General features: G+C 41.7%; 3 protein-coding genes across 4 annotated transcripts; 1 reads left to right on the top strand and 2 right to left on the bottom strand.

Moving 5' to 3' along the window:
- Positions 1–70: 70 nt before the first annotated feature.
- dnaja1 (DnaJ heat shock protein family (Hsp40) member A1) lies at positions 71–6,779 on the top strand. 2 transcript variants are annotated; one of them, XM_027023634.2, is made up of 9 exons: positions 71–169; positions 872–1,025; positions 1,232–1,418; positions 1,753–1,857; positions 2,222–2,449; positions 2,731–2,845; positions 3,098–3,213; positions 3,366–3,466; positions 3,982–6,779. In XM_027023634.2, the coding sequence occupies exons 2-9, from the start codon at positions 894–896 to the stop codon at positions 4,207–4,209; spliced, it is 1,212 nt and encodes a 403-aa protein (XP_026879435.1). In that variant the 5' UTR covers positions 71–169; positions 872–893; the 3' UTR covers positions 4,210–6,779. The 2 variants fall into 2 exon arrangements, with proteins under 2 accessions (XP_026879435.1, XP_026879437.1); XM_027023636.2 differs by having other exon boundaries at positions 71–176.
- Positions 5,901–19,460, bottom strand: smu1b (SMU1 DNA replication regulator and spliceosomal factor b). Its single transcript, XM_027023633.2, has 13 exons — positions 19,326–19,460; positions 18,563–18,773; positions 17,931–18,083; positions 17,332–17,442; positions 17,006–17,083; positions 16,400–16,528; positions 14,689–14,808; positions 12,685–12,801; positions 11,722–11,849; positions 9,931–10,057; positions 9,661–9,828; positions 8,985–9,137; positions 5,901–8,518 (listed from the first exon to the last, which is right to left on the bottom strand). The coding sequence occupies exons 1-13, from the start codon at positions 19,349–19,351 to the stop codon at positions 8,420–8,422; spliced, it is 1,620 nt and encodes a 539-aa protein (XP_026879434.2). The 5' UTR covers positions 19,352–19,460; the 3' UTR covers positions 5,901–8,419.
- Positions 19,461–23,398: 3,938 nt separating this feature from the next.
- rps6 (ribosomal protein S6) lies at positions 23,399–26,797 on the bottom strand. The gene is made up of 6 exons (XM_027023641.2): positions 26,741–26,797; positions 25,924–26,055; positions 25,616–25,826; positions 24,752–24,898; positions 23,730–23,887; positions 23,399–23,544 (listed from the first exon to the last, which is right to left on the bottom strand). The coding sequence occupies exons 1-6, from the start codon at positions 26,744–26,746 to the stop codon at positions 23,449–23,451; spliced, it is 750 nt and encodes a 249-aa protein (XP_026879442.1). The 5' UTR covers positions 26,747–26,797; the 3' UTR covers positions 23,399–23,448.
- Positions 26,798–26,975: the final 178 nt, after the last annotated feature.

Here is a 26,975-nt window from a genome sequence, read left to right as displayed (position 1 = left end):
GCGCCGCTTTAAATTCCAACTGCGCATGTTTTCGGCTGGCCCACGTCGTTCCGCATTCAGAACGGGAAGTCCGGGCTGGAAGATTCTGGAAGTTCCGTCCGTTGGTTGTACAGGAGTACACTACTCGATGAGAAGAGAGGGCTCAACCCTGTATTCCACAGTAAAACCAGTAAGAGGTGTATTGGGGGGGGGGCGAAGCTTCAATTCAGTTGTATCTACAATACGTTGACTACTTAAAGCAGAAAGACCAGCTCAGCCCGTGTAGACAAGCTTGCTACGTTTTGTTTTAGAGGACCTCGCAAGCTAGCTTAGCTAGCTAACAAGTGTAGCCAAGCTAAGCTAATATAAGTTGGCTGGGTCATGTTTGCAAGCACTGTAGCTAAATAAACAAGTGCTAGCTAGTTAGCTTCATACGGTGTAAACCGTGTCACTGATTTTAACACTTCTGGTTAATTTCCTAGAAATAAGCTTTGGGTTTATACAATTAGCCAACATTGGCTAGCTAGCTACCATTTTTCGGAATGATAGCTAGATGAACATATGACTTGTGGCGATATGCTAGCCGGCAACCTCTTTTTTCACAAAACGGTTAACATTTAATTTACTCTTTAGCTAGTTAGGAAAGTTAGGTAGCTGCAATATTTTAATTAATTTTTGCATAGTTGTACCCTTCTTAAGATAGCATGTGGTTAGTTGATACTCATTAGCTTAGCTAAGTTAGGTTAGCTAAATTAACCTATAGGTTAAATGTTTGGCAAGGCGCTTCAGATAAGTCGAACACCAGGTGTCGTATCCGTAGTTTATACAAATAAATACATTGATTTTGTTTCAGTCAATAGCTTTTTTAAAAATATACGAATATTGTTTACAGTTTAATCTGCTGGTTGGCCACCATGGTGAAAGAGACTGGCTTTTACGACACACTGGGCGTAAAGCCTAGCGTTAGCCCTGAGGAGCTAAAGAAAGCCTATCGCAAGCTGGCATTGAAATACCACCCTGACAAAAATCCCACCGAGGGGGAGAAGGTAAGTGCCTGATGCCCTAGATGTGTCTCCATAACACATTCCTGTCACGTGTCATTGGTTTCGATATGAGATAATGTGAGACAGGAGGAATATTAGCCACGTGACTTAAATGTTTTAGGGTATTTGTATGGCGTTTCAGATCGTGTCAGTCATGTGATGATCCCGCTCATCTTGGTTGGTGCGTGTGTCTGTTCATGTACCTACAGTTTAAACAGATCTCTCAAGCCTATGAGGTGCTGTCCGATGCAAAAAAGAGGGAAGTGTATGATCGAGGAGGAGAGAAGGCCATTAAGGAAGGTGGGAATGGAGATGGAGGATGTGGCTTTAGCTCACCTATGGACATTTTTGATATGTTCTTTGGAGGAGGAGGTCGCATGCACAGAGAGAGGAGAGGTACGTGACTTTTTGTAGAAGGGTTGTTCTTTAGGTGGGGGTTGAGTACAGCTAATTTAGTTAAGTGTCCATCATGCAAGACACAGCAGAAGTTTATATCACACACTAAGGCTGCCATACTAGAAGGATGCATGTGATTATAAGGGGCTGTGTGTATCATCATTTTCAGGTGACAGGACTTTAAATTTGGCTTCCATATTATCCATCACATAATATTCTGTTATGGTATTCAAAGTGTATATGATTTAGCTATGGAAAATATTACCACAACTCTGGTGCCCTACTTATTAACTCAGTAATTAAGAAATATGATGTAATGATTTTGTTTTCACAGGGAAAAATGTTGTGCATCAGCTGACAGTGACTTTGGAAGACCTTTACAATGGGGCCACCAGGAAACTATCTGTTCAGAAAAATGTTATCTGTGAGAGGTGTGAAGGTAATGGAATAAAAAAATAGTAAAAATGTCTTTTTGTTGGAGGGAGATGAGATGGGGAGGGAACGTTTTGCAGTTTCATTTGCTACATGGTTTCTCTTACCTTTTTTAGTAAATTAGTAAATTTAGTCCTAGCTTGTTGGTAGGATTTCGTTGTCGTGAGTGGACTATCCTTTTTAGCAAGTGCATAATGCAAGTCATGTTCTGACCACTTCATTGTATGCATTTGATATTATCAGTCAACCTCAGAATGCCATAGGTGTGTGTCCATGTTGTTTCAAGCCAGCTTGTGTATGTGAATGGTCTGATGTACATGTGTATTAACGGGACACTCTTACTGCTCTCCCACCCCCACCCCCCCTCCCAGGACGTGGCAGCCGTAAAGGGGCCATAGAGCTGTGCACATCATGCCGGGGCTCGGGTGTCCAAGTCAGGCTACACCAGCTCGCCCCAGGCATGGTGCAGCAGATCTCCACCATCTGTGGCAGCTGCCAGGGCCAGGGTCAGCGCCTCAATCCCCGCGACCGCTGCAAAACCTGTGCTGGACGCAAGATCTTGCGTCAGAAAAAGATCCTTGAAGTGCACATCGATAAAGGTTAGGAGGGGAAGGGGTCAGGCAGCAGACAGAAACGGATTGGTTCTTATTTTACTGTTCAAGTTAAAATTTTGTTGATGTAAGTGGAATAATTTAGCAGGGATGATCTGTACATTGTAATTTCTCTGCCTTGTTTATAGCATGGGGTAAACCAGTTCCAAACATGTCATGTAGATATTTAAGGCACATAAACAGAATTGTGGTTAGTGAGTTTAGTGAGGACAGTTTTACTAAATGAAAGGAGGTTGTCTTTAACTGGCTAGATTATGTTTGTCTAACAGGGATGAAAGATGGACAGAAGATTGTTTTCCATGGAGAAGGGGACCAGGAGCCTGGTCTAGAACCTGGCGACATCATTATCGTCTTAGACCAGAGGGCACATCCCGTATTCACGAGGTCGGTTTGGGGTTAAAACGTGTGTGGTATATGGTAGCTTTTAGTAAACTTCTCTGTAGGAAAATGCACAGGCCTTCAGTTATTTCAGCAGGCCATTAGGGCTCGTTGAAATAGTCTTAGGCATTTATTGTGTTTTAATCCTCTATGATTTAAAGTGTGGGTAATGGCTGCTGTGCATTTTTTATTTATTCATGGATGACACGAGAGCTAGAGTTCATATATCATCATAACCAGCTTGTGCATTTCATGCAGACAAGCAGAGGACCTGTACATGACCATGGAACTTCAGCTTGTTGAGTCATTATGTGGTTTCCAGAAACCCATCAAGACACTAGATAACAGAACTCTCCTTATTACTTCTCATCCAGGTGAACATTAATATTGTTGCATTCTAGTGTGTACATTTTACAGATGAACAAATGACTTTTGATAGTGAATAAAGCAAATATGTTACACTTCAGCATGCGTTTGTTGGCTTGCCGTAGCAGGAATATACTTCATTCATGTTTTTGTTGAGCAGGCGAGTTAATCAAACCTGGAGATAAGAAGTGTGTGCTGAATGAGGGAATGCCCATGTATCGTCGACCATTTGAGAGAGGCAGACTCATCCTCCTCTTCAGCGTGAGTGTAAAGATGATGGAGTGTTGCCACCAATTTTTCTGTGTGATGCCAAAACGTCAGCATGTTGAAATGTTGTGGTGTACACATACATATTCATCATTACAAAATATTTTTTTGCTGTGTTTTTTTAAATAGTTAAATTTTTTTTGTTTGGGGTGTTTATTTTTTTGTTATAGAAATCCTATAACTCACGTTACTTATAAAGTTGCAATCCCTGTGTAAAGAAATATTCCCTATTTTCACATGTGCAGACATGATGGAATATGTAGAATCAAAATGAGACAGCCGTCTGTCCACTAGCTCAAACCATATTTGACAGTTTTTCACATAAGAATAGACATGCTAACATGACAGAGGACGGAACTTTGATACGGCTGGATAGAAAACACTGCAGAAAAGGGAGTTGCATTATAGGAAATTCTAACACTTTGTGTACTGTAAGTAGAGTACAAATTAAATGTGCACTGTATAGAGTAATACCTGTATGCTCTGTTCTTGATTATTTTAATCATCAGGTTGTCTTCCCTGAGGCAGACTTCCTCCCTTTAAACAAACTGAAGCAACTGGAACAGTACTTCCCTGACACACGTGAGAAAGGTGAACCGGACAGCATGGACGATGACCTCTATATTTACGCAGACCTTGAGGATTGTGACCCTGCGCGTGAACGACGCCATTATCACTACATAGAGGAAGAGGATGACTTCCACCCAGGTGGAGGGGTACAGTGCCAAACCTCATAGGGCTTCCATGGCTCTAACCACATTTCTCTCCACCTCCACCCGCCATTCTTTGCTCCTGCTGCATAGTCGATAATTGTGGAAGAGAAAGTGTTGAGAAGGATGCCAAATCCCATTTTCTCAGTCAGTTAACTTTCTCCTGAAAAGCCTCTGGCTGAATTATTAGACTCTTTTTAACTTTTGTGACTGGAAGAAGCCGATTTCTTAAAATGAACACTCATGAACAAGTTTACGATCCAAAGTCTTTTAGAAAGGTAATTATTGACAGGATCTGTGAGGTGTTCACAGTGGCTGTGGTACAGAGTTGATAAAATCTCTAATATGGATGCTTGGTGTAAAGTGTACGATGTTTTATGCTGTGTTCAAATGTCTGTGGAGTATCCCATCGCAGTTGCCGTAAGTGAAAGCAAATAGCTGACTCTTCAACACGTGATCTTACGACGACAGCCACTGCAAAACCTTAAGCCGTGTTCTGTTCTTGCCATTTTGCCAACACCTGCACCACTGTTTGTGTATGTGCTCTGCAATGTGCCATTTTAATGCCGAATGTAAAGATCATACACTGGTGACATGGGAGCCATGCTACTTTAAAATATACAACAGCAAAAAAAATTTCAGCTGTGTATACATATTGTTAACTGTTAAGAGGCCTCAGCAATAGGCAGTGGTCAAAAAGTAACCTAATTTTGATTGTTTATTAGACAAAAATCATCAGTAAAAGCCTTATTGCTGTTTTGAACAGCACACTGAATAGAATGAAAACGAAAAGGGTGCAACATGCATATTCAGAACAGGGTCAGCACTGTGGTGCGTGTATTCCAAGACCACATTTGTAGTAGAGTTAACATGAAGTATGAAAACAATGGTAATGCACACTATTTACTGTAGTTTTTATTTCTTGATAATTTTTATTCTGCTGCTTATTGTACCCCTGCTGTTTGTTGCTTGCGAAATGTATCTAGCTGTCTAAAGTCCCACGAACCACCCTTTAAAATTAAATTAACAGATGTTTTACCCTTTTAATCTATCAAAAAGGGTAGTTTTTTGTTGTTGGGTTTTGGGGAAAATTGTGTGTAAATAGGTGCCAGAAGCAGCTAGAAAAACACCCTAGAAAGATGCACGTGATGGCTGCTGGAGCACTGTGCAAAAGTTGTTGCTATGAAAACATGTTGTTATGGGTGTTTTGCATGTCCTCTTTGATACAGGGGTAGTTCTAGGACATTGCTTCTATTTTCAATAAATGCTGTATACTTTTGTATTTTGGTTACAGCAAAATTCAGCAAAAAATTAATTTCCCCCATACCCCAAAAGTAGTTCATTGAACCACATGTGTCTTAGTATTAGTGTCTTGTGAGGCTCATTTTACCCCAATTGTTTTTGGGTAAAAGTCTTATTTTTACTGCTTTAAAGAATGTCAAGATGCATACTTGTTTAAATAAGCAATTTTGTAGCAGTGATCTTAATAAGTGTATGCCCAAAGAAGAATCATATTGTTATTTGAATAACTTGCAACATCCCAGTAAAATTTGGCCTTCAAAAGAAAGTGATCCCAGTCATCTGAGATGCCAAATATTGGCAGTGCTTAGCTACACAGTGTAGTTTTGTTCATTTTTATAAATTACGGTAAGTCATACTAGCCACATGTCCTAAACAACAACAGAAAGTCTATGTAACATTGGTCAAAACGAAATGCAGTTTAAGACAAATGTCTGAAGATTTGGGCATGTATTTATGGAAAAGATTTTAGTAGCTCGCAGTACTTGCTAGCTAGATTAACCTTTCAGCTCCAGTGTGTTTTTTTTTGTTTGTTTGTTTAAAAAAAAAAAAAAAAGGTCATACATGAAACAGGCTGATGGAGTACATTTGGTATAAGTGAAAAATTGTGTGCATTTTATGTGTTCTGTTAAGTGCCCAGTATTTGCTTGGTTGTCAGTATTTTTGAATTATGACCTCTAAATTACATTTACGTTATGACTATAACCTGTTAACTGAAATGGAAAAGTTTTTGGATACATTGAGTTATTTTTACATGTGTAGATGCATTTGCACAATAATTATAAAATGAGTTATTTATTAGTATAATTTTTCTATGATGTTTAACTGATGAATATAATCCTATCTTCTAAAACATGATTAATTTTATCACAATATAGCAAATTTATGCAACAATGAGACAAAATAATTTTACCTTTCATAATGACATGCTCTTTTTTCATTAATTTTTATCTGAAGTCTTTAAGGTCTTGTTTTGTCTCCAAATATTGATTACAAATTCTTCACCTGTGAGGCCTTACTAAATATGTGTAAAGGCAGTCCTAGCTCGGTGTTTTGCAGCAAAGGACACACATTCAGACTCAGTGGGATGCTGGCTTTTTTGGTCTTCACTATGCCCTGGGTCTCAGGAAAACAATTGCTTTTTTCATCGTGTTGGAGAGCTGAAGGGCAAAAGTACTTTTCTGAATCTGTGAAAAGTATGGTTGTTGTCTAAGTGCTATATTAGAATCAGTTTTATTTGGCCCAATAATGTAGATGTTGTACTTTTAATTTATGAATTAAACTCTCCTTTACCTGCATTTTCCAGGGTCTCTTGGACTCATTTGAACAGGTGTGAAATTATGTGGAGCTCAGTATTTAACTTTGTAGATCTGAATATTTTAGTAACCACACAAGTAGCCAGGGCTAGTTACCCAGCTATTTTTGAGGCAAACAAAACAAATGGCATGGGAAAAGTGAGTAGGAATAGCAGGCCTTTATTGAACCATAGAGGAATCGAACTGAGAAACCATGGCAACCTGAGAATGAACCAGGCCTCAAGCAGCTCAATTTAAAATTCCACCATGTACATGTTGCACCGAAAATGCAAAACACTACACTGTAGTTTCAAAATGTGGTTAGAGTTCAGTTACGACTAGATCAACTGGACAGCTCAGTGGTGTGTTGGCAGTTTTTCACATAACATGCAGGGAATTTTATTTCATTGTACTTCAGATGTTTTTATGCTTGTTCTGTCAATAGCCATGACAATAATCCAAATAAAACAATGTAAAAAAGTGCTTTATAATGAATTGAAAACAAACCCATTTTCACTAACAGCAGGACAGCAATATCACTGCATTTACCAATGCTTTATTTCACTTGAATTTACATAGTAAAGTCACCTTAACCCACTGTCCATAAGTGAGAACATCCTTGACAGTGTCTATGATATTTGAACACCAAAACAAATTACACACACAGTATATTCCCATTGTCACATAACCAAGGTTGCATGCATGTGTTGGGTCAAGTGTTAAAACACACCAAGCCATCACACCAGAATTATACTAAAATAGAAATAGATTTGACTACATGGACACATCAGAATGTTCATTAGCCGACATAAAATTCATAGTAACCTCTCCAGTCTTAGGCTTTGTGGTAAACTCTGCACAAAAAAGATCATTCTCTTATCATTTTCATAATTCATTTGGTTGTTTGGTTCTATGTTGTGAACCCTTACTGGGGAGCTACAATTGGAGACCTCACTGGTTGAACAACCCCAGTTCTTTCATATAATCCAGGTAGAAGCACACTATATGTTTCTTCACTTTATATGAACGAAACCACTGTTGACTAGAGAAACCAATACACAGAGTAAATGTGTAGTGTCATAAGGCTACTGGCATGCAGGTTCCTATATGGACGACACTAGAGATCCCTTCACAAAGAATAGGTCACTATGCTCATGCAGTTTTTCCTAAGAGAACACCTTAGATTACATCTTTCCAAAGTCAAATCCATCTGATGCCGAGATCTCATCATCTCTTTGCTGTCCGTCCTTGGCTTAGGACCTTTGCTTTAGTAGCAAGGTTGTGTGAAGCCTCAAGGAATCTGTAGCCTAGATTAAACTGTCAAGCTGTAATCGAGTGTCACAGCGCAGTTCTATCATATCCAAATTACTTTATACTTTTCAGTAACACACTTCAATGGGAACTAAGTGGTGAATTTCATCACGTCTTTAACTTCCTTTCTTTTAGTGTAGGAGGGTTTGTTGGTAAAATATATAATTGACCTTCATTGTTACTGAATGGAAGACTTTCATGTCACACTAAGCACTGACGCATTAGCTGCAGAGACCTGTATGTACAGGGGTGCCCCAGGATCAGGACTTGGAACCACTACACATATATAGACTATATAGTGCACTGAGCAAACACCTCTGAACAGAAAAGCTTCAAGGTTTCCAGAGCTTCAGTAGACCGTCCTCACTGTAGGTGGCGATAAGGTTCTGGTGAGGATGATGAGTTATGCCAATCACATCTTTCTCATGCACCTGCAGAAAGGGACACAGGACAACAGAATTTCAGGACTGCACATCTTTAATATGCTAATGAGTTGTTTCAGGTTAGGTTTTAGTTTAAGTGTATGTAATAAATTCATTTCATTATATAACTGACATCTCGGTGATTTTCATGTATAATCTGAAGTGGAATCTCGATGTGGCTACACCGATTAAGGCTAACCTCTTAGAAGATTTTCAATAGATTCTGGTTATGTCAGAAACGGTGTCTCTTAACATCTGCAATAAAATTTCAACTGAATAAGTCAAAATTTTAAAATACAGTATCTTTTCAGAAAAAGAGAAACCTAATAATACCTAAATCTAAAAAAAACCTAAAGACTAAAAGACGACCAGAGAGGCAGAAGCTAAAGAAACAAAGCTTTCCGAATCATCCCTTTAGAGTGATTATGAAAGCTTAAACCTGGGAATATGGCAGACATCTGTAGGCAGGCCGTACCATCAGAGACCTCTCCAGCTTGCCAGTGATGGTGCTGAACGAGTAGAGAACGTAGTCCTCTCCCACGCAGTAAATCCACTCCCCACGAGGAGACAGGGTGCTGCATACAAAGTCTCCTCCCTCCCTCGTGCCTGAGCTAAAGCTCCTCAGCACCTCGGAGGGTTTGGTGGAGGGAGGGAGAGAGGAATATACAAAGAGGGAGCAAAAGAGCAGATGGAGAGGAAGATTGAGGAGGAGGAGGAGGGTTAAGAGAGCGAATGAGTCAGCCAGCAAGCGGGAAAAGGAAGGGAGTGGGAGAGACAAATGTCTACGTGTCCAGGGTTTAGACCAGAAAGCTTCTAGCCAAACAAAAGCTGAACCTTCGCAACTTTAGACCATTCTCTAAAAATGTTAACTTTCTGAATTACAGCTCTATAACTTGATAGAATTTTGGGTTTACTGTGATTATTTTCAGTATTAACTATTTGCATTTGTGAATGCCAGAATCCATCCAGAAGTATTATATAATTAGTTCCAATTATTCACATCAGCACCTGGCATCTGTAGTTGGCTTGGCAGAGGAGAGTTCCTTATGAAAATCAATGGCTTTAACAGCATAAACTGCTGAACTTTATATGGAATATTGAAATATGTATAGTGAAAAATGGATGGTAGATGGTTATTGTTGAGTTGTTACCTGGCCGTGGATATTCATAACGACCACTGTGTTAGTCCTGTTACACACCACAAAGTGTTCAGGGTTCTTGGGCACAAGAACGACATTGTTAACCGTGATGTCTAAGCCTTCAGGGATGTCTGGTGTTTTGATGGTGCGGATGCATTCCACAGTCTTCATGCTCCAGATCTGAGAATGAGGCATGTTATTAGTGAGTAGTGCAAACAGTATGACAGACTACATGTTTAGTCAGTAAATCATGACAGATATGGAAATAAAATGCAGGTTTACCTTGACAGTACCATCTGCTGAGGCGCTGATGACATATTGGCCATTGTGTGAAAAGATGATGTCATTTATACAAGAGATGTGGCCTTGAAACTCCTTCAACATCTTTCCTGATTTTAATCCATGGAGTCTAAGAAATTTTAGTGGTTAGAAGGCATACTATCCGTACGTCTCTCATAGAATTCCACTCTTTTAATGACTCTTAAGGGGCAAAATCATAGTAAGTCAGCCCTGAGTACCGTACAACTTTCCAGCTTTAAAAGTTGCAATGCTAATTATGCAATTATTCATTCTTCATTATTAAATACTGTAAATGAAACATGGTGTAATAGTGATTAGGAAATCTTAAAACTGCAAAATCCAAAAAGGCTCACCTTTTTCTGAGGTTTATTGAAAGCACCAATTACTAGGAATATTTTTTCCAACATGCACAACCCTAGAATGTACAGCACTGGAATGCACAACCCTAGAATGTACAGCCGATACTATATAGCATACATACACCTGCCCTTGGTAAACACCATAGCATGATCAAAGGAAAACCCCTAAACATATATGAGAAAGACATTCTATTATGTATACATAAACATATTGCTGGACACATGATGCATAATGAGACTGAACTGACACCCATACATTAGCATGTGCTGCCTGTCTGGCACTAGTGTCTCCTCTCCTCCCCTCCTGTGCTGTCTGAAGCGAAAAGCCAATCCAATGCAAGTGAGGGGGAGTTTTTGTTTGACAATAAGAGTCTAAATCACACACAGTTCTGCCTGCCAATTACCCCTCTTCTCATTCTCTCTCTCCAAGCAAGTGGCAAGACATCTGCATCCATCACCTCATGTTTGCCTGGATACTTGAGATAGGAATAGAAACACTTTATGGGCTTCTCAATTTACCTTATTCAGCGCCCCTCTCTCTCTCTCTCTCTCTCTCTCTCTCTCTCTCTCTCTCTCTCTGCATGTGGAAAATCATGCCATCCTACACCCACACAAGTGCAGTCTGTGAGCCCAGCACTCACACTGCAGAAGCGCCGCAGTCAGAGTGGTTAGGCAGGGAGAAGGAACGTGGAGGGAGGGAGAGAGGTGTGGGAAACACTAGGTGCAAACATGCTTGAATCTCCCTAATGATGCTTCACGCCGAGGGGCTGATCCATCTTAACTCCCACTGCATTTCTGATCTATTTGACATGGACACACATCGGTCTTGGGCACTTCCTCCAGTCAGGTGCCGTCAGGCCACTGATGCAAGACCCCAACTAGGTATTTCTCTCTGTCAATTCTATAATGACTAATAATGAATTCTCTTTATTCCAAAAATGATTTTTGTTTAAATAAAACTGATGCTACAATCATGGCAAATTTTGTTTCTGCTCTTTAAACTGAAACTGGAACCTGTCACATGCCTTTCTTTTTGTTAATGTCCACACAACAGCGTTTCTTTGAGACCTAAATGCGCAATGCAGAAATGTCAGAGGTGGACTAACTTAACGAAGGCGAATACGACTTGAGTGCTTTGCCTTTATGACTGAGCGAGTGATGTGGAAACCAGCCCCACATAAGGCACCACAACACGCTCTACCACCAGCTGCTATGCTTGCCGACGCACCTTGCAGCAAAACCTGTGCCGAGCAGCCAGACCTCCGAAAACGAGTAAATGTGGCGTTCACACAAGCGCCACGCAGAGAGCAGAGAGAAGCAGGCCATTAGGATGGATGAAGCCCAGCTCATGGCAAGATGCAGACCTGTGCTGTTAAGTCTGAGCGGTGAGCATGGAAGTGTGTGGGTGCAAAACCTGATGGTGTGGTCGAAGGAGGCACTCAGGAGCTGACTGTTGTCCCTGCTGAAGGAGAGGGAGGTAACGGCCTTGCTGTGGGCACGCTCGAATTTGCGCAGGCACTGACCGTTGTGGATCCTCCACAGCTGGAGGAGAGCAAGAAGCTGGCTGAGAGCTCACAGTGAGCAGGCATCTTCTGACAGAGCCCCGACCCTCTCTTGGTGTTTCCTTTTACTTCATTCTACACTTGTGCTGTGAAACAGGCTGCGGTGTTTTAATCGCATGTAATACGTCAATATAACAGACCCATACTGATCTTTTGCCTTTTCTAAACATTCAGCTAAATCTAGATTGTACAGAGGAGAAACCACGTTTAGCCATACCGGCTGTACCTACTTTAACACTAGGCATGATGTTTCACTACCTTCAGGTACAGTGCTGGTAGAAGGAGTCAACCCACACATGTAATTAAATGCTGCATGATTAACCAGATTAAAAAAAAAATCATTTATTTGTCAGCAGTAATTAAAAGTAGCCTGCACACACTTCATTCCCCCTGTGACGAGTGATTAGAGCTCTGTTTGCTAGCGCGAGCACCAGCCAACCTTGGCTTGGCTGGTGCTGATTTTTGATGCGTGGTAAGCAGTACTGGGCTCTGCAGACTGTGTCTGACTGTAGCAGACTGTGTCTGACTGTAGCAGACTGTGTCTGACTGTAGCAGACTGTGTCTGACTGTAGCAGACTGTGTCTGACTGTAGCAGACTGTGTCTGACTGTAGCAGACTGTGTCACTCTAGCAGACTGTGTCTGACTGCTACAAAGGCGTAGTGTTCGTTCTGCTGTCTTTATTAGTGCTTAAATGACACCAGGAGAAAAGCCAATGTGGTAGGGTAATTTAGTGCCTTTGAGTATTTTGTTATGGAGGTGTTTGCAGCCTAGGTTGGTCTGCAAGCTTTGGTCTGGATTTGGTTTGGATCCACACCTGGATTTTTCCATCCTGGGCTCCAGAGGCCACCATCTCTGAGTCATGACTCATTGCCAGACAAAGCACTGCCTCGTCCATCTTCATGAAGTTATCCTCAGCCTGGTACTTCAGATCCTAGAAGCCAGACACACACACACACACACACACACACACACAATTGCATACCACTACCACACGAGCCAGCATGGGTGGTTACTTTTTGACTTATGCTGGAACATGAGTCAAGTAACAGGAATACTAGAAGCTGCCAGATTATTAGATGTACCTCCTATCATCACACAAATTGCACACTGCTACAAGTCATACACTATGTAATTACACAATGTGGTACAAAAAAAGAAAAGAAAAAATAAATCAGGCAGATCAGAGTTCCCACCATCACTTAGGTGTGGGAATGCATAAAACGTGGCCTTAGTGACTTTGAACATGGCATGAAAGTTGACAGTTTTAGTTGTTCTCAAATGGCTGTCATCCTGGGACTTTCATGTACAACAGTTCCAAGTGGGTACCAATAAAGAAAAAACTAAAACCACTAGTGGTCAGTGAACAGAAATAATCTAAATAATCAGGCATTAAAACTGGACCACTGGGAAATAGAAAAAGTTCCACAGTTGAATGAATCATTGTTCCTTTGGCATCCATGGAGGCCAGTGAGCCATCCTGTTGGGTGTCAGCAGTGCATGTCAGCAGTAGTGTGATTTTGGGGGGGGGGGGGGGGGGGGGACATTTTGACCCGGATACTCACTGAAACATTTGAATAGCAGGGTTTACGCGGACATCCCAGCTGCTCAAATTCATGCTTTCATAGTTAGTGTATCCTCACATATGGACAATTCCAGCATCACACAGTGTCATGTCAGCAAATGGATTCATCTGACTTGATACTTCCTGGATCTCAACTATATTGCCAGTCTTTTGGTACAAAAATTTCAAAAAAGGCATACATGAAGAAGCAAATTCATGCTGCCAAAAAGACATGCATGAACAATACAAAAAAAAAATCACTGTATTTGAATCAGAAAATATATGACCCAAATGGCTGAATCTGAGAATAACATGCCATATTTTTACCGTCTGCTTTGGGTGAGTAAATATTTAAACACATTTTAGTAATCCTGACAAATCCAGTGGTGCAACTAGGGTTCTGACTAGCTACGCCTTTTAAACTTTAAAAATACCTTTACCTGTATAGTACCTCATACCATGCAGTGACAATAAACTACTTATCTCTTTAAATACACCACATCAAACTGAGAGTGTTTTCATGGGCATTATACTGTAAAAGCTACATTGTAGAAGTCGGGCAACGTTATTTTTGGATGCCAGTGGGTGCTGATGTGCAGCTCTGGACGTCACAGAGAGCAGAGGTGACCCATATTCTACATCTCATAGGGTTTGACTTTAAGCATGCACACTCCTGAGAAAAAACATTAGCTACTACTAAATGAGGAAACTTGTTTTTCCTACTCAACAATGGGTGCAGTTCACCCACACAAGCTCTCCCTCCTCAGGACTAGGAGGTCATGTTAATTAGCAGATATCAGAAGGGCCCAAACACATGGCCATGTTAATGGGATGAGTTTTTATATGCAAATTACACATTGCATAGTTGTTTGCGAAATCCGTAATTTTCTCTCAGATATGCTGATTTCAAATTCAAATTTTTGTGATATTGGTACATCCAGTCATACCAAATAAATGCAAAGGAGTTTTTTCCCCCCTGAATTTATGCTTTCAATGTTTGGCAGACACCTCATCCAGTGTGATATATGCTTATAAATGTTACCATATTTGTGTTTTCCAGGTGAATTAGAGCAGTCCCTGCTCAAGTTTGTATGTGCTTCCTGTGAAGTTCTTGAGAAATACTGGCCTGTACACCTGATTCAATTTAGAAACTAAATCTCCACTATTGAGACCAGCTGTGCCACAGGCAGATTAGTGCTTATATGAGGAACACCTAGCGATCCCCAGCACACTCAAGGCCAGGCACCACAGACGCACCTTACAAATTTTACCCGTCTCGAAGTCCCACGCCTCGATGTAGCCATCTACAGAGCCCGTAATCAGGTACTGGCCGTCTGGTGTAAACCGTGCACACTCAACATGGGACTTTGGACCAAACTGTAACACAGGCACACACACAATGACAAGATATGACCTATTTATGAACTTACCTCTTTAATGATCTTCCAAAGGTAAGTCCCAGTAGACAGCAGCATCAACGTGATTACACTTCATAAATAGTCCATGGTGTAATATGTTGAAAGTAATGACAATCTGCATATTTATTGACTGAAGAACCACTACTTCACTGTGGGCTTTATGGATATACAAGCCTAAGGATCAAATTTAGCAACTGTGCATCATTAGGGAAACTACAGCACGGCTTCCGACATTAACGGTCCGGAAGTGTGTGGGCAAGAAATCGAACGATACTGCGCAAACACCAGCCACCATACGCAGTGCATTTATGTACGACCTCCATATGCAACGCCGCAGCATGTTCTAAAGGTTAGTCCTGTCTGCGAGGGGACCGGGCAGGGTATTGGGAGACAAAACAAGACGGATTTGTCATACCCTGAGCCAGACCCACTGCCGTGCCGACATCAATTAGGACACGCAGCATGTTGGTGCGGGCCTGGGAGCAGGGGGCATGAGAGAGGGGGCCTTGGGTGTTCAAAGCAATTACACGCACGGCTGTGTGTGTGTGTGTGTGTGTGTGTGTGTGTGTGTGTGTTTGTGTACGTGCATGCAGTGTGCTAAGCAAGCCATCTTCCGCACCCTGTATGACATGTCTCTGCCTCATGGCTCATCACACATGGGAACCACATGCTTTGCACTGTCCTGTTTTCTGAATAGGAACAGTTGTCAACTGTGTAGGTTTTACGTCTTAAACTAGTCCTAGAACAGTCGGTGAGGACATTTATTAAGTCAGCTGAGCCCTTGCATCGAAAAACCATACCAGCCATGTCCCTTTTGTGTAATCAGTTATTTTAGTTTTTAAATTTTGTACAACCTGAAATCACATAAAATGCTAAATATGCTTTATTTGGGCTTCCCAAATACTTAATTCCTGTGGGCAGTATGCATCGTTGCAAGGATTCAGTATAACATAGCAAGAATTGACATACTGTTGATCATAAAAATATCTCCCCTTGGGCTTTGTCTGCAATTATGCACTATGTAAAACTTTAAATGAAAGCTGTTTTCACTACCACATTGCTGAAGGCCTGTGATTCTTCATCACTGAGACGAGATGAATTATTCAATCAGTTAATCTTTCATTACCATCCTGCACACAGTTCTACATACCCTCATGATTCACTCAACAATATTTATTGTAAAACAATGGACTTTTTAAATATTTCAAACATGATGACTGATAACTTTGCTGAAATGAACTGCGTTTAGTTTGTCGATATGCTCACCAGTTATAATACAAGTTTGCAATCATATTACAAAGGACCAGCCTGTCCAAGCAAAACGATGAGGAGGAAAGACTTGCGGACCATACACTGTATGGGTATGTTGGCACCATTCCATGTAAGGCATCTTGGCATTTTTTGGGTGATGCAGCCCATAAGGATTAGAGGAGTCTGGAGGCACAAGTACTCATGGCCAGGCACTGCGAGAACTTTGGATTGGGAAAGGTTTGTCCCAGCTGGACCCCTCCGGCACCAGGGCCCGATTACGCCAGTCACTGTGGCGGTACCTTAATGAGATGGCTGAGCTGAGTAGGGAAACGCTCGCCCTCCAGGTCCTTCATCACAGCCTTGCCTCTGAATAGGTCGATGGACATTCCCGGAGGCAGAAGACCCTGGTGCTGCTGCCACTTCAGAGACTGGAGGAGGATGGGGAGAGAGAGGGAGGTAGGGAGAGAGAGAGAAAGTTGTGGAGAGAGCAGGAAGAAACAGAAAAGGGAGAACAGAATAAAAAGGTATTGGGAGAAATGACTGGCATTAGAAGAGAGGGGACTGCACCCATGCATTTTTTAGAAAGTGGTGTTAGAGCAGGGATTTTCAATCCAGTCTGTTTTCAATGTCTACCAACTTCCAACGCACCTCAGGCAGGTACTCAAGGGCTGTACAATGTTGAATACTTGGCTCAGGAGCGATAGGAGATCACAAATAAAAATGTGGACTGTCTGGGGGCCCATGAGGCTTGAATTGAAAACACCTGCATTAGATCCCATTTAGATCCCATGGTAAAAGAATGGACAGGGGGAGTTGAAGAGCTCCTGTTAAGTTGTACCAGTAAGAGTAGATACTAGTCTTGAAGCATATGATGAAATAAATCTGCATGTTCTAGATCCACATACCAACACGGCTAATGATCCAAACTGCCTTAGCGCTTTGGTCTCCTGTAACCTGTAGAGGGCGCCCTCACATAGACGACCCTATGCAGGAAAGACAGCAGCTTAACTTAGCTTCATTCCCAGGATTCAAGATGATATAAAGACAATATGCAACTGTGTGACTGAACAGCTCATTAAGGCTATTCCAAGCTAAATCTTTTCAGATTCTTTAGACAAATAAATTATGTTTCGCCTTTTAAAAATCATCTAAATGCAACCAATAAGATCAAAGATTTGATTAAAACAGTTTGGAAACAAATGACGGATATAACAAATCCAGTCAAACCTACCTGTCCCAGCAGAGCCATGAGGCGAGAGGGTGGGACCACAGTGACCTCACCAGCCAATGCCTGAGCAATAGCCAACCTGCGTTTCTCTTTGCTGCTGCCCTCTGGGTAAGCCTGGAAAGCCATAGTGACCAGAAGGAAATGATGTAATGACTGGGATTACCTGTGCATAGAGCTTTCAGACATTGTGATTGTCTTATTACAGCATTTTTAAGGTGTGGCATATTAGTATATTTTTAGGAAATTTTATTTTTCTTTTAGCTTTTTTTTTTTTTTGTGTCTGTAACAGATTTCTCTGTGCCTCCAAACATTCCTTGAACATTTTTGCTAAATCAGTGTTTCATAATAATGAGCTGTCAGTGAATCCATTACTTGTGCTGTTTTCTCTGGATTCCTACCGTTGTTTTATTTAAGTCTTATGTCTAATCTATCTATCGACTCTATTTTTGGTCTTACACAAGTATGTAAAGCGGACCAAACATATTTGTATCTGTGTATTTGTATTTAAACTGTGATTCAGAGGTGATCCTTAAAGATCCTATATGCATCCATGTCATTTAATCATAACTCTCCGAGTTTGTTATCAGAGCAGCGAAACTGGCCTGCTTCGGGTCAAAGTTGGGGCCTGTGAGCAGGGCTTCCAGCCTGGCATATCGCTCAGGCTGGGTGTGTTTCAGCATGATCAGAGGGTCCGTCTGAGCCAGCAGACAGTGGGCAGCTCCCGTCTCCTTCAGCTCAATCAGCTCCAGGACCACCTGCCGATGCACACAAACACCACCCCTCTGGATGTGAGTTGGTGCGACTAGCGCATTCCTGCAGGTGCTGGGATAGCACCTTGGATGATTAGCCTTATTTCACTGCTTTTCAATGAATAAGATGCATCTCTGGCTTTTGGAAAGTAACAAATAAGACACTTAAAACACTTTTTAAAAATGGTTATTTCTGAATTTGAACAGTTTGCATCAAAACTGGCTGCAAACCCGATGAATTCATCACACAAGTTGCTAGGTACTGTTACAAATTAAATTACATATCTAGTCAATATCCAGCTTAATACCTGACAATCATGCATTTACCAAAGCAATGTTATTGTATTTCTAACAGTATCACACATGCAGTATTATACGAATCTCCTACCTGTACTCTTTTGTAAGTCGCTCTGGATAAGAGCGTCTGCTAAATGCCGTAAATGTAAATGTACTCCTAACACGGAGTATTGTAGGAAGTTATCTACCTGTTCATAGAGATCAATGAGTAGCTTATCAGGAAGTTTGAGATACTGGATAGCAAGCAGCACGATATCCCAGTGCCCGTTGTTAACGTCCGCGATGAAGCTCTCGATGCTGTCAACGGTGTGAAGCGACACCGTCGTCTCCTCTTGCAGCGTCGCCAGCGTGCGATGCAAGTTGTTCTCCTTGAGATATTGCATGATCAGACGAATTACGCTGCGATGAATCAACACATCTTGTCAGTTAAGTGAGTAATTTGCAATCGACGTAACTGTGTGGGCGTTAAAAAAACTGTTTTATGGATGCCAAGTGACGCAATTAATAGCCGACACAGCAGTCTACATTTTAAATGAAACGCCTGCAATTTAAGTAAGCTATTCAGTCTGTCTCACAAATAAGAGACATGAAGCGAGAGAATTTGCATTCGAATGATTTAATTCTACAAGCAACTTTTAACACGGATATATTAAATCTAATGACTCTTAATGACTCTGCGGCAGTAGCTGTTTGCAATATAAAAAAATGGACATTGCAGAAATTGTTCAGTGCAAATGTGTTCAGAAGAAGGCACTACACTAGCCTTACTGACTGACCTGTAAAATATTTTTGAAACATATCTAAATAACCTATCTTGCCTTCGAACCGTCACTCACACACACACAAAACGATTTTTAAAATGTTGACCTATTGTAAAGCTAAACGTGTGGCATATCTGAGACACGGACGGCGTGGGCAGTGCCTGCGCTATTATCGGTAGGTGTTACTTACTCGGCGGATTCCACCTCCAGGTCCATGGCTGGAAGAGTCTGGCAGCCAGGCAGCCTGTGCCCAGATTTACCAGCGGCGCTCGCCTTGTGCTGATCCGCTACCACGTGAACACGATGTGGCCGTGACCGCCCAGTACACGTGGTGTTGTGTTCAGTTTGACTGAGAGGCGTCTAGGTCCCCATCGCTCTCTAAACGGTGCAGTTTTGAAGGGGGTGGGTGTATGACGCAAGCGACCAAGGCAAATAATACCCACTTCCCGAGTTGCTAACAGGTGTCCAGTACACAAAATCTGATTTTAAAAACAAAGAATTAACACATTGTATTCATTCAGTGCAAAATAATAATAATAATAACAATAATAACATTACTGTTATTATTATTATTATTATTATTATTATTATTATTATTATTATTATTATTATTAAGAGCAGCCAAAATATTTTAGCACACTTTTCTGACAAACTAAAAGTGCGAAAGCCAAACTGCAAGTTGCCATGGGGTCGCTGTCCAAGTGCTGAATTCCAAGAAGGATCCCAGCCCACGTAGTTCCGTTTTTCCCTTGACAGTCACTAATGCGTTTACATTGCAATGTAATGTACATTAGAAACATAACCAGCATTTTAACTGGAATGTATCGCACGTTCCCTGGGGAACGTTCTCGTCGCCCCCTTACGGTGTTAAATTTATTGCATGTGGGTGGGACTTCACAAAGCATGTAAGACACAAAGCCTGTAACCTGCTCTACGCTATAGTCACTAGAATGGCTCTTCACGTTAATTATAATGAGAGGCAGACTGATTCAAAATATAATACCCTGAATCTTCCTATCATTACTACTTTTCAAGGTTATGTGATAGTCTGTACCTCAGTACTACTATTTAGGGATGATTAATTAATGATTATAATGAAGTTTGTTTATATATATATATATATATATATATATATATATATATATATATATATATATATATATATATATATATATTGTGTGTGTGTGTGTGTGTGTGTGTGTGTGTGTGTGTGTGTGTGTGCGCGTGTGCAATGCCTACATTCATTATGCACTGTCTACTATGGAGCACATTGGTTTATTACAAGCTCTAAAGCCCTTACCCACCAATGCTCTATGTATGCTCAGGTTTGTTGGTCTCTGTCCACTTGTCAGCTAAAACATTGGCACATGTTTATCTAAAAGTCTATTTTTGGGCTGCTTCCATCTTATTTACAGATCTACATCCTTCAGAACATTAGGGGAGGTTGCTGTCTTCACTCTCAAGAGCTACTCCTGCTATCTGTCCCAAAAGTCTGTACTGACCTGGGGAAGAGGGCATTTAAGTATGCTGCACCTACCTCCTGGAATCAGATACAAAATTGCCAAAACCTCCAGGACCTAGTCTCCATAAAAGAGTTTAAGATAATTCTTAATGATTCGGAGGAAACTAAATCAGGTTGTAGGTGTTTTCAGTAATTTTTAATACTTCTGATTGAACGCTGATTTATGGTGTTATTTTATTGAATATTTTCATATCCTATGAATATGTAATTTATTTTCTATTGTTTGTTTCCAATCTGTCTGTAACCTTGTAACCCTGCTGCTGCCTGTCTTGGCCAAGACACTCTTGGAAAAGAGATTTTTAATCTCAGTGAGAATTTATTCTGGTGAAATAAAGGTTAATAAAATAAAATAGTCATTGTGATGTACTGACACCCCATCAAGGAGTACATTGGTGGGTTTGTAGGGGACCTTGGCTTTGGCCTGTTTGTGTGGAATGGGATGGGATATATACGTGAGCTTGTGGTTGGTCTTCCCCTCAAATAGGAAGGACCTTGCTGGCAGTGCAGTGGGCTGGAATTTGTTTCAGATGGTGGCAGTCATCCTGCGCTGTGGCATCAGACTCACCAGGACACAGTTTCAGGTTGTCTGTTATCTTGAAGGGCTGTTGTTTTGGAGTGTCGCTTGGTACTACTCTGAAGCAGACAGATGGTGTGACACATACTGACCCTCACAAGATGCAAGGTTCAAGATAATAATATTGTACACAACTAATCTGATGGAATGTGAAACAGCCATTATTGTCACATTTCCTAATGCATACTGTTTCAGCTAATCTAATCAAACCCACAAGAACGGGCAGCTCATGCCTACCATTGTCAGCAGACTAGAGCCATCTATCCTGTAGGCGGCCTTTATTGTTCGGTTTTCACTGTAATTGTTCTGTATTGTTGGAGGCCTGTATTGTTCGGTTCACTGTAGATGTTTTAAAAGAATATTGCCGATAGTCCTGCATATATGGATTTTTGCAAATGGGTGGAGAATAGATCCTCACAGGCTTGGTTGGTTTCCGAATCACAGAGTGTGGAACATAGTTGGATCTAGAACATGGAATTCCTGGTTTACATATATGCAGCCTCACTGCAGGGAAAACATTTAGTGACATTTTGTTTTACTTACTTAATATTGCTTATGTGGGCATTTAAAGCATGATCTCCAGAGTAACCTCACCAGCAAGCCCCAGTGTTCTGTATCCCCATTTGGTGTGTGTGTGTGTGGCGGGGGGGGGGGGGGGGGGGGGGGGTGCTGCCCTTAGTGAGAATGTAAATTGCCAGAATGTGTTGGTGTTGGTTATCTGACCCTCCATTGGCACAAACTCTTGGTCAGCCAAGATTGAATTCTGTAACGCAACACTGCCATAATCTGCAAATTTATCCTTGTATTCTGATAGTACACACCGTTTCAAGAATGTGGGAGCTTTGAATGACAGGTGGAGGTGTGTGGACCCCATTGTCACCTGTGCAAACGAGGAAAGGAGGGTGTGTGTGTGAGAGAGAGGGAGAGAGATCCCATAAACTAGCTCTACATTTATTGTTTATATAGCCTCTAGACACAACAATTTGTCTGTAAATCCACATTATGCATTTAATTACCTCTAGTTTCTGTGAAGCTCAATATTTTCACATTTATTTTGCAGTTTGTGTGGCTTCTAGAAAATGGCGAACAGGTGAAACAAACACACTATGTATAGTTAAAAGAAGAATGTTTTTGCTGAAATGTGGGCACATCGTGTAGCTTTTCTTACCTGCAAGAACAGACCTTACAAAGGCAGAGGTGCCATTCGGCCCATGCCTTTTTTCCCCAACGTATGCATCATAACTTTATGATGCATTTGGAATTACAGATAAACTGCGACTAGGCAGGGTGGGCAGCATTCTCTGGTAGAACGACAGATGGAATACAACATCTGTAATTGGATGATGGACAATTTCATGGCAACTCAGTTAGTTCAAGACCAGATTAGCATCACGGACAGCATCCTTGACCTGGTAAACTCTGTAATAATATTCTTTGCTTTAAAATTTCCAACATCCATAAAAAAGCACTAGTTAATTTTTTTTTTCTGAGGTTAAACTGTTACTAGATTTCTTTCTACACCAAACTTGCTGTTTAACCATACTGTCCCGCTAGAAGGCAATTGTGTAAAGTTGTATAGCAATCAGCCAAGTTAATTATGTTCTGTATTCTACTTCGACTCAAAATAAAAGGATAAAACATAATCTATGTATATATAATGTATATAATTTAAAATTACGCTTATCGTAACTAAGATTTAATCAGTGATGACTTGCTCATTACGTTGCATCCAATTATACCGCCACCTTGTGGCCCAAATGTTATTCAACCAATTGTACAGTTTCAAATACAGTTCTCCAATCAAAGGACGTTTGCGGTTTTTATTTATTTATTTTTATTGAGCCTCCTTTATAAATGGAGCATTTATTAATATCAGATCTTTTCCCCTCTGGTGCTCACAATATTCCAACTTCAACTTACAATGTTGTAATATACGGAGATGGCTTCCTCTTAAGGTACAGATGACAACATCCAAACCTAAAGTACAATTAAAGTTTATTATTGCAAGGCAAGTTTCTAGTGTTTTCCCTTCCTTTCCCTGTCCCTTGCACACTAGAACACTTTAACCATGCCCGTGGTCCACAGCCAACCGCAATCCTCACAGAAATCAGTTCAAGAGACACAGGCCCACTGCTCCCGAAAAGTCAAAAAGAAAGGAAGACGAGCATCGAGCTAAACCATTTTTCTTGTTTATTTGCAATGTACAAGGTGCAGGTTTCACTTCTGGCTGGACTCGGATTTGGACTGAGAGGCCCTCAGGGAGGAGAGGCGGCGTCTCTTGGCGATCTTCTCCTGCCGCTTCTCTTTGGCCTCCTACAGGACACGAGTGTGCACATGAGAGTTGTTCCTTTCACACACACCCACATCAACATGAGATCTGACTGCCCCCACACCCAACCTGTCCCAATGCCGTATGTAATCGTTGCCCATGACCAAACACAGTGAGCTTGGAGTTTGAGAGGATAACTGTGGTGCTGCAGTGGTCAATGAGAGCATACCTTCATCCTCTTGGCCAGAGTCTTGGCGTACTCCGCTGCCTCCTCTTTGTTCTTCTGTGTGCGCTGCCTCTTGAGGGCGATGCGTCGGCGCTTGTGCTGCAGGACCCGGGGCGTCACCAGGCGCTGGATCTTAGGTGCCTTGGTCCTGGGCTTCTTACCTATGCAGCAGGAGAGACGCAAGTTTGCTTGGACAACAGCAACAAACATCCTGCTCCACTCCTAGGAATACATTTAACTGTGCAGCAAATGGAGACATGAGAACGTCGAACTTGAGCAGAAACAAGTGACATTCCAAGCTCAGCTGCAGAACACATCGTGATCAACAAAGATCTCTCTTAAAGAAATGGTCAGACATGAAACAAACCAGTTCAAAGTTACAAATTCCACCACTGGTTTAAAAGGATCCATTACTTATTCCATTAAGCAATGTGTGTGCTTAGACACAGATTAATACAGATAGCAGCGTCTTGCAGTACGGTGGGAGCCATAAAAGCTGCCATGTGATGCTTGGCAGAGCAATGCAGTCCGACCAGCCACAAGGCAGAGGTCTGGCCGTTATCCGGTTAGCAGCTCCACTGTTGCTCTGGCACCACTCTGTCCCCCCTTAGAGGCTACTGGCCAGCCAGAAAGGGTCTACAAGTGTGCTGTGAGGCTCTGTTCAAGCTTTCTGAACTGAAGCTCAGATGTTACTCCATAACATAGCAAGCCACACAAATACAGCTGTGTTGACCATTAGCCCATTAACATGCAAATGAGGCCTCCAAGTAAGAAACGCTTGATGTGAGCATCCCAACTCATCTCAGACATTCCAGATAGTCCAGTGCAAGGAGGGAATCCCAGCATTTACGCAGTCCAGAAACAATATAAATCAGTGAAGATACTAGACAAATCTAACAGATCAAATTGATCATCACAGTCACAATGTCTGAACCTGTGTAACTCTCCAAGGAGTGTAACAAAAGGTCTGTAGCCTGCAGCTGCCTTCAGACAGTAATTACACAAAATGTTGAGCAAAGCATCACCTTCCTTGGTGAGGGGTCTCCTGACCACGTACTGCCTGACGTCATCCTCCTTGGACAGGTTGAAGAGCTTGCGGATCTTGCTGGCTCTCTTGGGGCCCAGGCGGCGTGGCACGGTGCTGTCAGTCAGCCCAGGGATGTCCTTCTCACCTGGGCAGAGGAGTGAGGCGAAACAGGGTGATTAGATGGTGGTTTTCTCTGGGCAATCAAATACAACATGCCACAGCAAATGCCTCTCGAGTCCAAGAGGCTTGTGTAAACATTAAAATGTTTTGCTAATTCATCTTATATTTTGCAGCACATTAATCTGGTCAAAGTTAATAGACCCCACTCATAGGCTAGTCTGAACAGTATAGTTTTCCAAGTGGATGCTAAGAGGAGACTGGGAGATGCATTCACTCCAGTAATAAAAGGGCAGCATCTCATACAGGGCAGTGGTAGCATAGGGGGTAGAAATTTGGGTTACATTGCATTGCTCTGCCAAGCAGTGGATAACTGATATGCAGAAAGAAGCATTTAATTGCACTGCACACACAAATATGACCAATAAAGGTCTACATCTTCAGCCCAATCTCATCATGTTTAAACTCCATTTGGTACTAGAGCCAAGTGAGGGGTGCGCCCAGACATTACTGCAAAACGTCTCTGACAGGCATAGCACTTTCCTGCATAACATCTCAAATGGACAAGGATAAACAGGTATTTCTTCTTTGATTGCTACAAATCCACCAAGATGCATACTTTTGCCAAGAGCATCCTTACATCTGAAATCAGAAGCCTTGTGTTTCTGATCCCACCTCAAAGCACTTAACATTAAACTGTCCAGGAAATCCAAAATCCTTTCAACCGTTAAGATACTTCGCTTACCCTTCCTGACAATGACCAAGTTCAGCACGCTGAGGTTGGCGTCAACGATGCAGCCTCGCACGGACTTGCGCTTGCGCTCGCCAGTACGGCGGGGCCTGTAGCACGAGTGACCCTTGCTGAGGAGCAGCCGCACGCGGCCGTGCGTGAGCACGCCCTGCTTCATGGGGAAGCCCTGCTTGTCATTGCCGCCGCTAATGCGCACAACGTAGCCCTGTGCCAAAAAAAAAAAAGACCACCACCATCAAACAAGGCTCATCAATTAACTAAAGCAGGGTGAATGTTGTGGAATCACGCTTCTGGACGTTCACCTTCCACTCGTCACCTAGAGGGTCGGCAGACACCTCTGTGGCCATGCGCTTCTCATAGAAGGTCCTCAGCTTGCGCTCATCGTCAACTTCTATAAGCTTCTGGCAGCCAGTGGCGGGGAACGAAATATTGAGCTATTAAAACAGAAAGAAATAGTGTGTAAGTGAACAATGCTAAGAGAATTATAATTAACGCGCCGCAGTCTTTTCTCAGCATAAACAGAACATTTCACATAGAACCTCAAATGGCTAAACTAACCCAATTAGTTTAGCTAACTAGACTCCCCTTTAGCCAAATACAAGAAACGCTTGTAGCTAGCTAACTAGGATTTCTAACATTACTCAAGTGTAAACTTTATTAACTTACTTTTTCGCTAGAAACGGGTTGTCTGCAAATGGTGTTCCACGTTACCCAGTTAGAACATAGCGGGTACCCGTAAAGCTAGCTTAGCAAACCCCTGACGATTTGGCCTCAAGTGTAACTACACAATCCAGTTATGGCCCAAATCGCATCATCCCCTTTATAGTAGGGTCGAGCGACAAAACAAGAAATACTCCCAAGTAGATCCATTCATGGCTGTTCAGCAAAATCGAGAGTGCACGTTCATTTCGGGCGCCGCCATGTTGCTAGATAATTAGCCGCTCAGAGCGGAGGACCTTAAAGCCTGATGCAATCAATGCTCATCTACTTCAAAGACACTACTCGTGGTACTTTACAAGAGTTCATTTACATGTTTAAAGCGCACACATAGTGGTTATGTTGAAATTTGTTGAACTGATAAGTCAAGAACTATGAAATTATCAACTTGGAAACCCTCACCTTCATTGTGGAGGACTGTCTCAACAAGAGCCCACCACCGAAAAGAGACCGGATATCCGCCCCGAACTCTCACATAGAGCCATAAAGTATCGCGAGGATTCGCACAACGCTTTTATGAAAAGTTGATTTAATAAATTTAAGTAGGGTACTGCATTGAAATCTACATAAAATTCTGTACCCTATTTTTTAGTTGAAGGTATGTTAATAACATATAACCATGGTTCAGTAATTACGC

Source organism: Electrophorus electricus, chromosome 9 (assembly GCF_013358815.1).
Source record: "Electrophorus electricus isolate fEleEle1 chromosome 9, fEleEle1.pri, whole genome shotgun sequence".
NCBI classification, from domain to species: domain Eukaryota; kingdom Metazoa; phylum Chordata; class Actinopteri; order Gymnotiformes; family Gymnotidae; genus Electrophorus; species Electrophorus electricus.
The sequence above is the reverse complement of the archived record's forward strand: the minus strand, read 5'-3'. Positions and strand labels throughout refer to the sequence as shown.